General features: G+C 45.3%; 1 protein-coding gene across 1 annotated transcript in view; it reads right to left on the bottom strand.

Moving 5' to 3' along the window:
• The window catches only part of LOC106596600 (piezo-type mechanosensitive ion channel component 2), a 172195-nt gene that overhangs the window by 33077 nt on the left and 121486 nt on the right, over window positions 1–17632 (bottom strand). The window contains exons 35-39 of the mRNA XM_045714337.1: window positions 17342–17518; window positions 13223–13661; window positions 12765–12928; window positions 6582–6840; window positions 189–371 (exon numbers count right to left, since the gene is read on the bottom strand). Coding sequence (XP_045570293.1) covers window positions 189–371; window positions 6582–6840; window positions 12765–12928; window positions 13223–13661; window positions 17342–17518 — 1222 coding nt within the window. The remainder of the gene's footprint in view (window positions 1–188; window positions 372–6581; window positions 6841–12764; window positions 12929–13222; window positions 13662–17341; window positions 17519–17632) is intronic.

Raw genomic sequence — 17632 nt, 5'->3', positions numbered from 1 at the left:
GAATCAGCCCAGAGCTGTGGATAATGAACACCTGATCCTAGAATCAGCCCAGAGCTGTGGATAATGAAGACCTGATCCTAGAATCAGCCCAGAGCTGTGGATAATGAAGACCTGATCCTAGAATCAGCCCAGAGCTGTGGATAATGAAGACCTGATCCTAGAATCAGCACTCCTTCTCTGAGACGTACCTTCAGGATGGACCTGTGGAAGAAGAGCGCCAGAAGCTGTATGAGGTCATAGACCACGTATCCGTCTTTCTTCTCCACTCCGATGATGTTGGGAGGGTGGTAGGGTTTATTCCCGTTCACCTTCGGGTTCTGGTTGAAGGGAAAGAAGCCAAACTGGCAGAAATACTTGATGACGATGGCGACCTAGAAGAGAAGACATGTGCAAGGAAAAACCAGACAATAGTATAGATGCAGTAAAGAGATCCATCGAATTTCACTGAAACAATGGAAATGCAATGGCAACGCCACTCACACATTCCCCCCCCCCCCCCAATGAGGGAACGATTTAGAATGTCCTGATTGCCCCCCCCCACACACAAAAATTAGCCTACATTTAGGCTACTGTTTCTATGTGTCTTTCACACTATGTTGAGGTAAAAATCAGAGTATATAACGGTATAGAGGTCAACCCCCAATACATGTTGATGTCATCATCAACTGTATTACACTTAGACAAAGTACCATCACTGGTTTGTATATAACTAGCTATGCTAACAGCTTACACGAACGGGAGTTAGCATTCTGCACTCGTTTTTTTCTAACTCGAAAATGACTATTTCTAAATATTATGCAGCGAAAACAGCCAAATATATCCATAACTGATTTATATTGTGGGCCTGTTACAACACAAAAATCATGACAAATTTGATCACATTTGTTGAACTGTTCGCCAACGACAGTGACCTTGTTCTTTCCCCACGGTCTGCGGTCCATTGATCTCTTTACTGCATGTATTACAGTTATTTTATGAGAATACGTATGCTTAATTCTGGCCTGGCATCAGTCAGACGTTTTAATCGGTGTCAGAATGTAACATTAAACAACAATTCCAACACATAGGATTCCTAATGACACAGAATCCAGGCCAAAACATTAGTCTCCAGGCCAGAACATTAGCCTCCAGGCCAAAACATTAGCCTCCAGGCCAAAACATTAGCCTCCAGGCCAAAACATTAGCCTCCAGGCCAAAACATTAGCCTCCAAGCCAAAACATTAGCCTCCAAGCCAAAACATTAGCCTCCAAGCCAAAACATTAGCCTCCAGGCCAGAACATTAGCCTCCAGGCCAGACCATTAGCCTCCAGGTCAGAACATTAGCCTCCAGGCCAGAACAATAGCCTCCAAGCCAAAACATTAGACTCCAAGCCAGAACATTAGACTCCAGGCCAGAACATTAGCCTCCAGGCCAGAACATTAGCCTCCAGGCCAAAACATTAGCCTCCAGGCCAGAACATTAGCCTCCAGGCCAAAACATTAGCCTCCAGGCCAGACCATTAGCCTCCAGGTCAGAACATTAGCCTCCAGGCCAGAACATTAGACTCCAGGCCAAAACATTAGCCTCCAGGCCAAAACATTAGCCTCCAGGCCAGAACATTAGCCTCCAGGCCAGAACATTAGCCTCCAGGCCAAACCTTTGGGCGTTAGTTCTATAGCTAGAGGACTCCTGAGTGATAAGTGGTAAGTATGTTTTTTGGTTTTGCTATTAAGGGCCATCTACTTTAAGTGCTGCCTGCCTTCTCAGTAGCCTAGTGAAATTATGTTTTTACACATTTTTACAAATAAATAAAAAATGAAAAGCTGAAATGTCTTGAGTCAACAAGTATTCAACCTCTTTGTTATGGCAACGCCTAAATAAGTCCAGGAGTAAAAAAATGTGCTTAACAAGTCGCATAATACAATGCATGGAAGCACTCTGTCTGCAATAGTAGTGTTTAACATGATTTTTGAATGACTACCTACTCTCTGTACCCCACACACACAATTATCTGTAAAGTCCCTCAGTCGAGCAGGAAATGTAAAATACAGATCCAACCACAAAGACCAGGGAGGTTTTCCAATGCCTCGCAAAGAAGGGCACCTATTGGTAGAAAAATAATAAAATGTAATATCCCTTTGAGCATAGTGAAGTGACTAATTACACTCTGGATGGTGTATCAATACACCCAGTCACTACAAAGATACAGGCGTCCTTCCTAACTCAGTAGCCAGAGAGGAAGGAAACCGCTCAGGGATTTCACCATTAGGCCAATGGTGACTTTAAAACAGTTACAGAGTTTAATGGCTGTGATGGAAGAAAAATGAGGATGGATCAACAACATTGTAGTTACTCCACAATACTAACCTAAATGACAGAGTGAAAATAAGGAACAGAATTAAAAATATTCTATCTTGTAATAAGACACTGAATACAAAGCATTTTGTTTGGGGCAAATCCAACACAACACATTACTGAGTACCACTCCTCATATGTTCAAGGATGGTGGTGGCTGCATCATGTTATGGGTATGTTTGTCATCGGCAAGGACTAGGGAGTTTTTTTATGATAAAAAGAAATGGAAATAGAGCTAAGCACATGCAAAATCCTGGAGGAAACCCTGGTTCAGTCTGCTTTTCAACAGACACTGGGAGGTGAATTAGCCTTTAGCAGGACAATAACCTAAAACACAAGGACAAATCTACACTGGTGTTGATTACCAAGAAGACACTGAATGTTCTTGAGTTGCCTGGTAACAGAGTTGACTTAATAATCGGCTTGAAAATCTATGGGAAAACTTGAAAATGGCTGTCTATCAATGATCAACAACCACCAACTTGACAGAGCTTGAAGAATTGTAAAAAATAATAAACGTGCAAATATTGTACAATCCAGGTGTGCAAAGCTCTTAAGGGAGACTCATAGCTGAAATCGCTGCCAAAGGTGATTCTAACATGTATTGACTCAGAGGTGTGAATATTTATGTATATGAGATACACTACATGACCAAAAGTATGTGGACATCTGCTTGTCGAACATCTCATTCCAAAATCATAGGCATTAATATGGAGTTGCTGCTATACCCTTTGCTGCTATACTGGCTTTCACTCTTCTGGGAACTTGCTTCCATTCAGCCACACGAGCATTAGTGAGGTCGGGCACTGATGTTGGGCGATTAAGGCCTATGCTCGCAACCGGCGTTCCAATTCATTCCAAAGGTGTTCGATGGGGTTTAGGTCCGGGCTCTCTGCAGGTCAGTCAAGTTCTTCCACACCGATCTCGACAAACCATTTCTGTATGGACCTCGCTTTGTGCACGGGGGCATTGTCATGCTGAAACAGGAAAGAGCCTTTCCCAAACTGTTGCCACAAAGTTGGAGGCGCAGAATTGTCTCGAACGTCATTGTATGCTGTAGAGTTAAGATTTCCCTTCACTGAAACTAAGGGGCCTGAAAAACGAAAAACAGCCCCAGACCATTATTCCTCCTCCATCAAACTTTACAGTTGGTGCTATGCATTCGGGCAGGTAACGGTCTCCTTGTATCCGCCAAACCCAGATTCGCCCATCGGACTGCCTGATGGTGAAGCGTGATTCATCAATCCAGAGAATGCTTTTCCACTGCGTTGCTCATGGTGATGTTAGGCTTGTGTGCGGCTGCTCGGCCATGGAAACCCATTTCACGAAGCGCCCAACGAACAGTTCTTGTGCTGACGTTGCTTCCAGAGGCAGTTTGGAACTCTGTAGTGAGTGTTGCAACCGACGACAGACCATTTTTACGCGTTCCGTGAGCTTGTGTGGCCTACCACTTCGCGGCTGAGCCGTTGTTGCTCCTAGACGTTTCCACTTCACGATAACAGCATTTACAGTTCACCGGGGCCGCTCTAGCAGAGCAGAAATTTGACGAACTGACTTGTTGGCAAGATAGAATCTTATGACTGTGCCACGTTGAAAGTCACTGAGCTCTTCAGTAAGGCCATTCTACTGCCAGTGTTTGTCTATGGAGATTGCATGGCTGTGTGCTCCATTTTATAAACCTGTCAGCAATGGGTGGGCTGAAATGACAACAACACAGCATGGTAGCAACACATGACAACACAGCATGGTAGCAACACATGACAACACAGCATGGTAGGAACACATGACAACACAGCATGGTAGCACCACAGCATGGTAGCAACACAGAATGGTAGAAACACATGACAACACAGCATGGTAGAAACACAGCATGGTAGCAACACATGGCAACACAGCATGGTAGCAACACATGACAACACAGCATGGTAGCAACACATGACAACACAGCATGGTAGCAACACATGACAACACAGCATGGTAGCAACACATGACAACACAGCAAGGTAGCAACACATGACAACACAGCATGGTAGCAACACATGACAACACAGCATGGTAGCAACACATGACAACACAGCATGGTAGCAACACATGACAACACAGCATGCTAGCAACACATGACAACACAGCAAGGTATCAACACATGACAACACAGCAAGGTATCAACACATGACAACACAGTCTTCAGACGAATGACTGACTGTTCTTCAAATGAATGAACTGACTGTTCATCGGATTATATCTGGGATTATATCTGGGATTATATCTGGGATTATATCACCATAAAGATTGTATTTTTCTTCAGGGGGTTCCTTAGAGATGAGTATCATAATCTTTGTATTAATTTAGAGACACCCATTGTGTAGGGTCATAGACAATACATATTCATCTAAAGGATTGTAACACCTGTAAAACTATCATAGAAAGTACATGAGCATTATATTCAATTAATACTTCTATATAGCATAGCATACCATAGCATAGCATCCCAGAGCATAGCATCCCATAGCAGAGCATAGCATCCCATAGCATAGCATCCCAGAGCATAGCATCCCATAGCATAGCATCCCATAGCATAGCATCCCATAGCAAAGCATCACATAGCATAGCGTAGCATCCCATAGCATAGCTTCCCATGGATTAGCATCCCATGGCATAGCATAGCATCCCATAGCATAGCATCCCATACGCCGGTGTACAATGAAGGTGTTCCAAAACCTCTAACTCGGCCGTGGGACCTGCGTCTGTCATAGACTATAGCAGTGTCTGTCTGTCATAGACTATAGCAGTGTCTGTCTGTCATAGACTATAGCAGTGTCTGTCTGTCATAGACTATAGCAGTGTCTGTCTGTCATAGACTATAGCAGTGTCTGTCTGTCATAGACTATAGCAGTGTTTATGTCTGTCATAGACTATAGCAATGTCTGTCTGTCATAGACTATAGCAGTGTCTGTCTGTCATAGACTATAGCAGTGTCTGTCTGTCATAGACTATAGCAGTGTCTGTCTGTCATAGACTATAGCAGTGTCTGTCTATCATAGACTATAGCAGTGTCTGTCTGTCATAGACTATAGCAGTGTCTGTCTGTCATAGACTATAGCAGTGTCTGTCTGTCATAGACTATAGCAGTGTCTGTCTGTCATAGACTATAGCAGTGTCTGTCTGTCATAGACTATAGCAGTGTCTGTCTGTCATAGACTATAGCAGTGTTTATGTCTGTCATAGACTATAGCAGTGTTTATGTCTGTCATAGACTATAGCAGTGTTTATGTCTGTCATAGACTATAGCAGTGTCTGTCTGTCATAGACTATAGCAGTGTCTGTCTGTCATAGACTATAGCAGTGTCTGTCTGTCATAGACTATAGCAGTGTCTGTCTGTCATAGACTATAGCAGTGTCTGTCTGTCATAGACTATAGCAGTGTCTGTCTGTCATAGACTATAGCAGTGTCTGTCTATCATAGACTATAGCAGTGTCTGTCTGTCATAGACTATAGCAGTGTCTGTCTGTCATAGACTATAGCAGTGTCTGTCTGTCATAGACTATAGCAGTGTCTGTCTGTCATAGACTATAGCAGTGTCTGTCTGTCATAGACTATAGCAGTGTCTGTCTATCATAGACTATAGCAGTGTCTGTCTGTCATAGACTATAGCAGTGTCTGTCTGTCATAGACTATAGCAGTGTCTGTCTGCCATAGACTATAGCAGTGTCTGTCTGTCATAGACTATAGCAGTGTCTGTCTGTCATAGACTATAGCAGTGTCTGTCTATCATAGACTATAGCAGTGTCTGTCTGTCATAGACTATAGCAGTGTCTGTCTATCATAGACTATAGCCGTGTCTGTCTGTCATAGACTATAGCAGTGTCTGTCTGTCATAGACTATAGCAGTGTCTGTCTGTCATAGACTATAGCAGTGTCTGTCTGTCATAGACTATAGCAGTGTCTGTCTGTCATAGACTATAGCAGTGTTTACATCTGTCATAGACTATAGCAGTGTCTGTCTGTCATAGACTATAGCAGTGTCTGTCTGTCATAGACTATAGCAGTGTCTGTCTGTCATAGACTATAGCAGTGTCTGTCTGTCATAGACTATAGCAGTGTAATGTGTTTAATGTGCAGTAGTTCTATGTAGCATATTGCAGTATACATTATTAACTAGGCCTGTGTCCCAAATTGGACCCCTGGCTAAAAGTAGTGTACTAAATAGGGAATAGGGTACCGGTTTGGATGCAGGGCTACATTACCTCTGTATAAACGATGGCAGTCATCCAGAACCTCTTACTGGGTCTAGGTACGGACAGCATGGCCCAGAGGAAGATGAGGATGGGGAGGACCAGGGTGATACAGGAGGCTGACAGCATGTTGTTGAGGATGATGACTAGGTAACACACCATCTCAGAGTGGGCCACCAGCATGTTATACAGGGCATAGACCAGCTGGAGCGCCAGGGGCTGGCCCATATAGAACCGCTCCGACCGCTTTAACTCCTCATCATGGAACATCCTGATGGAGGGGGGGGAGAGAGAGGGGGAGAGAGAGGGCGCCGGGTGGAGAGAGAGAGGGGGAGAGAGGGCGCCGGGTGAGGGGAGAGAGGGGGAGAGAGGGAGAGAGAGGGGGAGAGAGAGGGCACCGGGGGGGAGAGAGAGGGCGCCCGGGGGAGAGAGAGGGGGGATAGAGGGCGCCGGGGGGAGAGAGGGCGCCGGGGGGAGAGAGAGGGGAGAGAGGGCAGGGGGGGAGAGGGAGGGGGAGAGAGGGCGCGGGGGGAGAGAGAGGGGGAGAGAGAGGGGGGAGAGAGGGCGCCGGGGGGGAGAGAGAGGGCGCCGGGGGGGAGAGAGAGGGCAGGGGGGGAGATATTAGCTAAAGCGCAAAAAATGATCTGGCGACCAGCTAGGACGGAGGTGTGAATGTTTTCTATTAGAATCATTTATTTATTATTTATTTTTTATGTATTTATTTATTTATTTCACCTTTATTTAACCAGGTAGGCTAGTTGAGAACAAGTTCTCATTTACAACCTGGCCAAGATAAAGCAAAGCAGTGCGACACAAACAACAACACAGAGTTACACATGGAGTAAAACAAACATACAGTCAATAATACAGTAGAAGAAAAAATTAAGTATATATAGTCTATATACAGTGTGTGCAAATGGCGTGAGGAGGTATGGCAATAAATAGGCCAATAGTAGCAAAGTAATTACAATTTAGCAGATTAACACTGGAGTGATAGATGAGCAGATGATGATGTGCAAGTAGTGATACTGGTGTGCAAAAGAGTAAATAAAAACAATATGGGGATGAGGTAGTTGGATGGGCTATTTACAGATGGGCTATGTACAGCTGCAGCGATCGGTTAGCTGCTCGGATAGCTGATGTTTAAAGTAATCATGGACCCTAAGGTTTGCGTTTGAAGGAAGTTGAATGATGTTCAGACTTAAAAATGTATTGGATAACCGATGTTGTATAATTCTAGGTAGTCACAGTAGTCATGTTGAGATGTGCTGTGTTTCACCCATATTCACCCATACTCTATAGGAAACGGGTTTTCAAGCACGGTGTCGCGCCACACCGGCGTGCCTTGAGGAACTCTCAGGTGTTGGGCCTTGAGGAACTCTCAGGTGTTGTGCCTTGAGGAACTCTCAGGTGTTGTGCCTTGAGGAACTCTCAGGTGTTTTGCCTTGAGGAACTCTCAGGTGTTTTGCCTTGAGGAACTCTCAGGTGTTGGGCCTTGAGGAACTCTCAGGTGTTGGGCCTTGAGGAACTCTCAGGTGTTTTGCCTTGAGGAACTCTCAGGTGTTGGGCCTTGAGGAACTCTCAGGTGTTGGGCCTTGAGGAACTCTCAGGTGTTTTGCCTTGAGGAACTCTCAGGTGTTGGGCCTTGAGGAACTCTCAGGTGTTGGGCCTTGAGGAACTCTCAGGTGTTGGGCCTTGAGGAACTCTCAGGTGTTTTGCCTTGAGGAACTCTCAGGTGTTGGGCCTTGAGGAACTCTCAGGTGTTTTGCCTTGAGGAACTCTCAGGTGTTGGGCCTTGAGGAACTCTCAGGTGTTTTGCCTTGAGGAACTCTCAGGTGTTGGGCCTTGAGGAACTCTCAGGTGTTTTGCCTTGAGGAACTCTCAGGTGTTTTGCCTTGAGGAACTCTCAGGTGTTGGGCCTTGAGGAACTCTCAGGTGTTGGGCCTTGAGGAACTCTCAGGTGTTTTGCCTTGAGGAACTCTCAGGTGTTGGGCCTTGAGGAACTCTCAGGTGTTGGGCCTTGAGGAACTCTCAGGTGTTGGGCCTTGAGGAACTCTCAGGTGTTTTGCCTTGAGGAACTCTCAGGTGTTGGGCCTTGAGGAACTCTCAGGTGTTTTGCCTTGAGGAACTCTCAGGTGTTGGGCCTTGAGGAACTCTCAGGTGTTTTGCCTTGAGGAACTCTCAGGTGTTGGGCCTTGAGGAACTCTCAGGTGTTGGGCCTTGAGGAACTCTCAGGTGTTGGGCCTTGAGGAACTCTCAGGTGTTTTGCCTTGAGGAACTCTCAGGTGTTGGGCCTTGAGGAACTCTCAGGTGTTTTGCCTTGAGGAACTCTCAGGTGTTTTGCCTTGAGGAACTCTCAGGTGTTTTGCCTTGAGGAACTCTCAGGTGTTTTGCCTTGAGGAACTCTCAGGTGTTTTGCCTTGAGGAACTCTCAGGTGTTGGGCCTTGAGGAACTCTCAGGTGTTGTGCCTTGAGGAACTCTCAGGTGTTTTGCCTTGAGGAACTCTCAGGTGTTTTGCCTTGAGGAACTCTCAGGTGTTTTGCCTTGAGGAACTCTCAGGTGTTTTGCCTTGAGGAACTCTCAGCCACAAAACTTCTTCTAATCTTGATAATATAATCACTCACTGATAAACGTGACCTGTAGAATGCACATTGGACTGTTGACTTGGGAGCACTAGTGGAGGTCAGATAAAACAGTAAACATGTCAAATGGTTACATCTGTGTGGTTGTTTTAAGTAAGGTGTATCATTTGAGGAGAGCGCATCACGAGCAAAATAATTCCTCAGGTAAAGTTCCTCAAGGCAAAACTCATTTCATTTCGCCTGTGAAAACTTTTTTGCACAAGCAAATCTGATTAGGCTTATTGTCACGTCCTGATCATAGTAAGATGTTATTTTCTATGGTAGAGTAGGTCAGGGCGTGACAGGTTTTTTCTCTCTATGTTTTCTATTTCTATGTTGTCAGGGTCTAGTTTTGTATTTATATGTTCATGTTCTAGTTTTGTATTTCTATGTTGGGGTTTTGTTTGGGATGATCTCCAATTAGTGGCAGCTGGTCCTCGTTTTCTCTAATTGGAGATCATACTTAAGTAGGTTTTTTTTTTCCACCTGGGTTTGTGAGAGATTGTTTTTTGAGTAGTGTCTGTTTTCAACTCTGCATCACGGTTTGTTGTTTTGTTCTTTAGTTTATGTATTGCATAGTTTCACAGTGTAAATAAAATGTGGAACGACACACACGCTGCACTTTGGTCCGCTTCTCCTTACGACAACCGTGACACTTAGCTGAACCACAGCCTCTGGTACTGTATGTCTCTGGTACTGTATGTCTCTGGTACTGTATGTCTCTGGTACTGTATGTCTCTGGTCTTAGCTGAACCACAGCCTCTGGTACTGTATGTCTCTGGTCTTAGCTGAACCACAGCCTCTGGTACTGTATGTCTCTGGTCTTAGCTGAACCTCAGCCTCTGGTACTGTATGTCTCTGGTACTGTATGTCTCTGGTCTTAGCTGAACCACAGCCTCTGGTACTGTATGTCTCTGGTCTTAGCTGAACCACAGTCTCTGGTACTGTATGTCTCTGGTACTGTATGTCTCTGGTCTTAGCTGAACCTCAGCCTCTGGTACTGTATGTCTCTGGTACTGTATGTCTCTGGTCTTAGCTGTACCACAGCCTCTGGTACTGTATGTCTCTGGTCTTAGCTGAACCACAGTCTCTGGTACTGTATGTCTCTGGTCTTAGCTGAACCACAGTCTCTGGTACTGTATGTCTCTGGTACTGTATGTCTCTGGTCTTAGCTGAACCACAGCCTCTGGTACTGTATGTCTCTGGTCTTAGCTGTACCACAGCCTCTGGTACTGTATGTCTCTGGTACTGTATGTCTCTGGTACTGTATGTCTCTGGTACTGTATGTCTCTGGTCTTAGCTGAACCTCAGCCTCTGGTACTGTATGTCTCTGGTCTTAGCTGAACTACAGCCTCTGCTACAGAAACAAATGGAGCATGACTTTGTGTCCAGGGTTGCATCTTTAAAATGCAGAAAACCGCTGGTCTCTAACCCAAACTGTTCATAATGAAAGGCCTATATTACCAGAGCTAAAAAACAAAATATGTGGACACCCCTTTCAAATGAGTGGATTCGACTATTTCAGCCACATCAGTTGCTGACAGGTGTATAAAATCGAGAACACAGCCATGCGATTTCCATAGACAAATATTGGCAGTAGAACGGCCCGTACTGATGAGTTCAGTGACTTTCAACGTGGCACCGTCATAGGATACTGAAGTGGTAGGCCACACAAGCTCACAGAACGGGACTGCAGAGTACTGAAGTGGTAGGCCCCACAAGCTCACAGAACGGGACTGCAGAGTACTGAAGTGGTAGACCACACAAGCTCACAGAACGGGACTGCAGAGTACTGACGTGGTAGGCCACACAAACTCACAGAACGGGACTGCAGAGTACTGAAGTGGTAGGCCACACAAGCTCACAGAACGGGACTGCAGAGTACTGAAGTGGTAGGCCCCACAAGCTCACAGAACGGGACTGCAGAGTACTGAAGTGGTAGACCACACAAGCTCACAGAACGGGACTGCAGAGTACTGACGTGGTAGGCCACACAAACTCACAGAACGGGACTGCAGAGTACTGAAGTGGTAGACCACACAAACTCACAGAACGGGGCCACTGAGTGCTGAAGTGGTAGGCCACACAAACTCACAGAACGGGACTGCAGAGTACTGAAGTGGTAGGCCACACAAGCTCACAGAACGGGACTGCAGAGTACTGAAGTGGTAGGCCACACAAGCTCACAGAACTGGACTGCAGAGTGCTGAAGTGGTAGGCCACACAAGCTCACAGAATGGGACTGCAGAGTGCTGAAGTGGTAGGCCACACAAGCTCACAGAACTGGACTGCAGAGTGCTGAAGTGGTAGGCCACACAAGCTCACAGAACTGGACTGCAGAGTACTGAAGTGGTAGACCACACAAACTCACAGAACGGGACTGCGGAGTACTGAAGTGGTAGGCCACACAAGCTCACAGAACGGGACTGCAGAGTGCTGAAGTGGTAGGCCACACAAGCTCACAGAATGGGTCAGGAGCTTCATGAAATGGGTTTCAATGGCCGAGCAGCCGCACACAAGCCTAAGATCACTATGCGCAATGCCAAGCATCGGCTGGAGTGGTGTAAAGCTCGCCGCCATTGGACTCTGGAGCAGTGGAAACACGTTCTCTGGAGTGATGAATCACACTTCACCATCTGGTAGTCCAACGGACTAATCTGGTTATGGCGGATGCCAGGAGAACGCTACCTGCCCCAATGAATAGTGCCAACTGTAAAGTTTGGTGGAGGAGGAATAATGGTATGGGACTGTTTTTCATGGTTCGGGCCCCTTAGTTCTTAGTTCTGTTAATGCTACAGCATACAATGACATTCTAGACGATTCTGTGCTTCCAATTTTGTGGCAACAGTTTGGGGAAGGCCCTTTCCTATTTCAGCATGACAATGCCCCATGCAAAAAGCGAGGTCCATACAGAAATGGTTTGTTCAGATTGGTGTGGAAGAACTTGACTGGCCTGCACAGAGCCCTGACCTCAACCCCATTGAACACCTTTGGGATGAATTGAAACGCAGACTGCAAGGCAGGCTTAATTGCCCAACATCAGTACCCGACCTCACTAATGCTCTTGTGGCTGAATGGAAGCAAGTCCCTGCAGCAATGTTCCAACATCTAGTGGAAAGCCTTCCCAGAAGAGTGGAGGCTGTTATAGCAGCAAAGGGGGAGGACCAACTCCATATTAACGCCCATGATTTTGGAATGAGATGTTTGACAAACAGGTGTATACTTTTGGCCATGTTGTGTATTTTTTTTGGTGCAGATTTGTGGGACGCTCTTAAAGGGGAAATGAATCATTATGAGTTAGGAACAATAACAATAGTTCAAAAAAATACATTTAATCTATAAAAAAAAAACGAACGTTTGTCACAGAAAATAGATGATTTGCAGTATGGATCAGATGAGATGGCAGGTCATTACCACTAAATACATTAATAAGGACATTTTAGATATGGAACAGAATGTTTTAACCCACCAAGATTTTCCACAGTTCAACAAATAATGTTTGGGACTCAATTCCACTCTATAGATTAGATCTATATAACTATAATTAGACATAAGTGTGTCTCATCCACTTACTTGTTGAGCAGCAGTTCGCTGGCGGTCAGCTCAGCGGTAGATGAGAGCAGCAAGGGGCCGTCCAGATAGTCTGACCGGCTGGTGTCTGGGGTCATCACCATCCTCCTCTTATCGTCCCTGTCGCTCTCATCCTCACTCACCTCCAGTCGGTCGAAGCTCACCGCCTTTCATGACAAAAATAATAATAATTCATTTAGTTTGCACTTTTCATTATACAACAATTACCAAGGGCTACCTACCGTGTGAGCAATGAAATGATCAATCAATCAATCAATCAAATGTATTTTATAAAACCGTTTTAACATGAGCAGTTGTCACAAAGTGTTTTACAGTAACCCGGCCCGACCTCAAAAAGCAAGCAAAGCAGAAGTGAAAGCAGGGGCCAGGAAAATCTCCCTAGAAGGAAGAAATCTAGAATTGAACCCGGCTCAGAGTGACAAGGGACATAGAGAAGCAACCTTGTTGTAGCTGGAAGGCACGTCAGTGTCCGAGGTGTTTGGGGCATCCGAGATGTCCAGCTGACCTGCCCGGTCCCGCTCCTCTGTCTTCCGGTACTCTTGCCGGACACCCCCATCGTCACTGTCAGTGGTACAGTCCTGGGACCCTGATCGAAGGGCCAGGAGGGTCGAAGTTGGACCGTCTACCCTGAAGGAGGGGACCTCCCCTGGGCCTGGAGTCCTCCATGGATCCCACTGTCCCTGGTCCCTCTCCTCCTCCTCAGTGGTCACTCCACCACCACTCCACCAGGGGCTTCCCTCAGACCCCTCTGCCTCCGGATGTGGGGGTCCCAAGGGTTCGTTCTGCCTGTCCTCCCCCTGGTCCTGTTCGTCCTCCACCTCCTCGATGGTGTCATTTGTGCCTTGCCGTGAGTAGAGAGTGATGCACTGAGTCGCCTCGCTGTGGGGGACAGGCAGGCAGACAGACAGACAGACACAGAGAGGAAGTTACTGGTTATTGTCAATGTCCAGTACTGTATTCACAAAGTTACTGGTTACTGTCACTCCTCAGTACTGTATTCACAAAGTTACTGGTTACTGTCACTCCTCAGTACTGTATTCACACAATTACTGGTTACTGTCACTCCTCAGTACTGTATTCACACAGTTACTGTCACTCCTCAGTACTGTATTCACACAATTACTGGTTACTGTCACTCCTCAGTACTGTATTCACAAAGATACTGGTTACTGTCACTCCTCAGTACTGTATTCACACAGTTACTGTCACTCCTCAGTACTGTATTCACACAGTTACTGGTTACTGTCACTCCTCAGTACTGTATTCACAAAGATACTGTCACTTCTCAGTACTGTATTCACACAGTTACTGGTTACTGTCACTCCTCAGTACTGTATTCACACAGTTACTGGTTACTGTCACTCCTCAGTACTGTATTCACACAGTTACTGGTTACTGTCACTCCTCAGTACTGTATTCACACAGTTACTGTCACTCCTCAGTACTGTATTCACACAGTTACTGGTTACTGTCACTCCTCAGTACTGTATTCACACATTTACTGTCACTCCTCAGTACTGTATTCACACAGTTACTGTCACTCCTCAGTACTGTATTCACACAGTTGAGAGTATTTGGGTGACACTCACTCAACAGCCCAATGTATCGTTGTGTAGTTTCAAACATTGGTTGAGAGAACAGAAAGATTGACAAACTGACATCTTACTCAACGTGAAGGTAAAAATCCTATTCATCAAAATAATCATATTGACAGTAGTTTGTGAAGTTTGAGGAACAGAAACAAACCACATATAATGATGAGAATAACAAGCAAACCATTAACAGAACATGGGTGGTAATAAGCAAACCCATTAACAGAACATGGGTGATAATAAGCAAAACCATTAACAGAACATGGGTGATAATAAGCAAACCCATTAACAGAACATGGGTGATAATAAGCAAAACCATTAACAGAACATGGGTGGTAATAAGCAAACCATTAACAGAACATGGGTGATAATAAGCAAACCCATTAACAGAACATGGGTGGTAATAAACAACCCATTAACAGAACATGGGTGGTAATAAGCAAACCCATTAACAGAACATGGGTGGTAATAAACAACCCATTAACAGAACATGGGTGGTAATAAGCAAACCATTAACAGAACATGGGTGGTAATAAGCAAACCCATTAACAGAACATGGGTGATAATAAACAACCCACAAACAGAACATGGGTGGTAATAAACAACCCATTAACAGAACATGGGTGATATTAAGCAAACCCATTAACAGAACATGGGTGGTAATAAGCAAACCCATTAACAGAACATGGGTGATAATAAACAAACCATTAACAGAACATGGGTGTTAATAAACAACCCATAAACAGAACATGGGTGGTAATAAGCAAACCATTAACAGAACATGGGTGGTAATAAGCAAACCCATTAACAGAACATGGGTGATAATAAACAAACCATTAACAGAACATGGGTGGTAATAAGCAAACCATTAACAGAACATGGGTGATAATAAGCAAACCCATTAACAGAACATTGGTGGTAATAAACAACCCATTAACAGAACATGGGTGGTAATAAGCAAACCCATTAACAGAACATGGGTGGTAATAAGCAAACCATTAACAGAACATGGAGGTAGGGCTTTCTCCTATAGAGCTCCATTTTTATGGAATGGTCTGCCTACCAATGTGAGAGACGCAGACTCAGTCTCAACCTTTAAGTCTTTACTGAAGACTTATCTCTTCAGTAGGTCCTATGATTAAGTATAGTCTGGCCCAGGAGTGTGAAGAGGAACGGAAAGGCTGGAGCAACGAACCGCCCTTGCTGTCTCTGCCTTGCCGGTTCCCCTCTTTCCACTGGGATTCTCTGCCTCTAACCCTTTTACAGAGGCTGAGTCACTGGCCTACTGGTGTTCTTCCATGCCGTCCATGGGAGGGGTGCGTCACTTGAGTGGGTTGAGTCACTGACGTGGTCTTCCTGTCTGGGTTGGCGCCCCCCCCTTGGGTTGTGCCATGGCGGAGATCGTTGTGGGCTATACTCGGCCTTGTCTTAGGACGGTAAGTTGGTGGTTGGAGACATCCCTCTAGTGGTGTGGGGGCTGTGCTTTGGCAAAGTGGGTGGGGTTATATCCTGCCTGTTTGGCCCTGTCCGGGGTATCATCGGATGGGGCCACAGTGTCTTCTGATCCCTCCTGTCTCAGCCTCCAGTATTTATGCTGCAGTAGTTTATGTGTCGGGGGGCTAGGGTCAGTCTGTTACATCTGGAGTATTTCTCTTGTCTTATCCGGTGTCCTGTGTGTATTTAAATATGCTCTCTCTAATTCTCTCTTTCTCTCTTTCTGTCTTTCTCTCGGAGGACCTGAGCCCTAGGACCATGCCTCAGGACTACCTGGTATGATGACTCCTTGCTGTCCCCAGTCCACCTGGCCGTGCTGCTGCTCCAGTTTCAACTGTTCTGCCTGCGGCTATGGAACCCTGACCTGTTCACCGGACGTGCTTGTTGCACCCTCGACAACTACTATGATTATTATTATTTGACCATGCTGGTCATTTATGAACATTTTAACATTTTAACATTTTGACCATGTTCTGTTATAATATCCACCCTGCACAGCCAGAAGAGGACTGGCCACCCCTCATAGCCTGGTTCCTCTCTAGGTTTCTTCCTAGGTTTTTGGCCTTTCTAGGGAGTTTTTCCTAGGGAGTTTTTCCTAGCCACCGTGCTTCTTTCACATGCTTTGCTTGCTGTTTGGGGTTTTAGGCTGGGTTTCTGTACAGCACTTTGAGAATATCAGCTGATGTACGAAGGGCTATATAAAAATAAATTTGATTTGATTTGATTTGAATAAGCAAACCCATTAACAGAACATGGGTGATAATAAACAACCCACAAACAGAACATGGGTGGTAATAAACAACCCATTAACAGAACATGGGTGATATTAAGCAAACCCATTAACAGAACATGGGTGGTAATAAGCAACCCATTAACAGAACATGGGTGATAATAAGCAAACCCATTAACAGAACATGGGTGGTAATAAACAACCCATTAACAGAACATGGGTGGTAATAAGCAAACCATTAACAGAACATGGGTGATAATAAGCAAACCCATTAACAGAACATTGGTGGTAATAAACAACCCATTAACAGAACATGGGTGGTAATAAGCAAACCCATTAACAGAACATGGGTGGTAATAAACAACCCATTAACAGAACATGGGTGGTAATAAGCAAACCATTAACAGAACATGGGTGGTAATAAGCAAACCCATTAACAGAACATGGGTGATAATAAACAACCCACAAACAGAACATGGGTGGTAATAAACAACCCATTAACAGAACATGGGTGATATTAAGCAAACCCATTAACAGAACATGGGTGGTAATAAGCAAACCATTAACAGAACATGGGTGATAATAAGCAAACCCATTAACAGAACATGGGTGGTAATAAACAACCCATTAACAGAACATGGGTGGTAATAAACAACCCATAAACAGGACAGGGGTGTGTGAGGGGAGTAAAAGGAAGATGAGGAGGAATAAGAGGAAGAGTGTTTTTGGCTTAGACCAGGCACCTGGACACTTGGCTGCTGCTGCTGTCAGTCGACTTGGAGGCGTCCAGGCCGTAAATCTTACAGAGTTTGGGCCGGACACGCTCGCTGGTTTTGGGAATAGGAAGGTCTGACGGCATTCCGTCCAGCTCGTCCAGCGTGTCTTGGCGGGAGAACAGCATGGTGGCTTCAGTGTAGCCACTGGTGGATGGGATGAGAAATAAACGATTGAAATGACACAATGGTTACAACATGGCTTTCACATGACACAGCTAACGATGTGGAAGTTTCCAAATGGTAAAGTTGGTGGGGAGG

The sequence above is a fragment of the Salmo salar genome, chromosome ssa03 (genome assembly GCF_905237065.1).
Source record: "Salmo salar chromosome ssa03, Ssal_v3.1, whole genome shotgun sequence".
NCBI classification, from domain to species: domain Eukaryota; kingdom Metazoa; phylum Chordata; class Actinopteri; order Salmoniformes; family Salmonidae; genus Salmo; species Salmo salar.
This window is presented reverse-complemented; position numbering and strand designations above follow the sequence as displayed.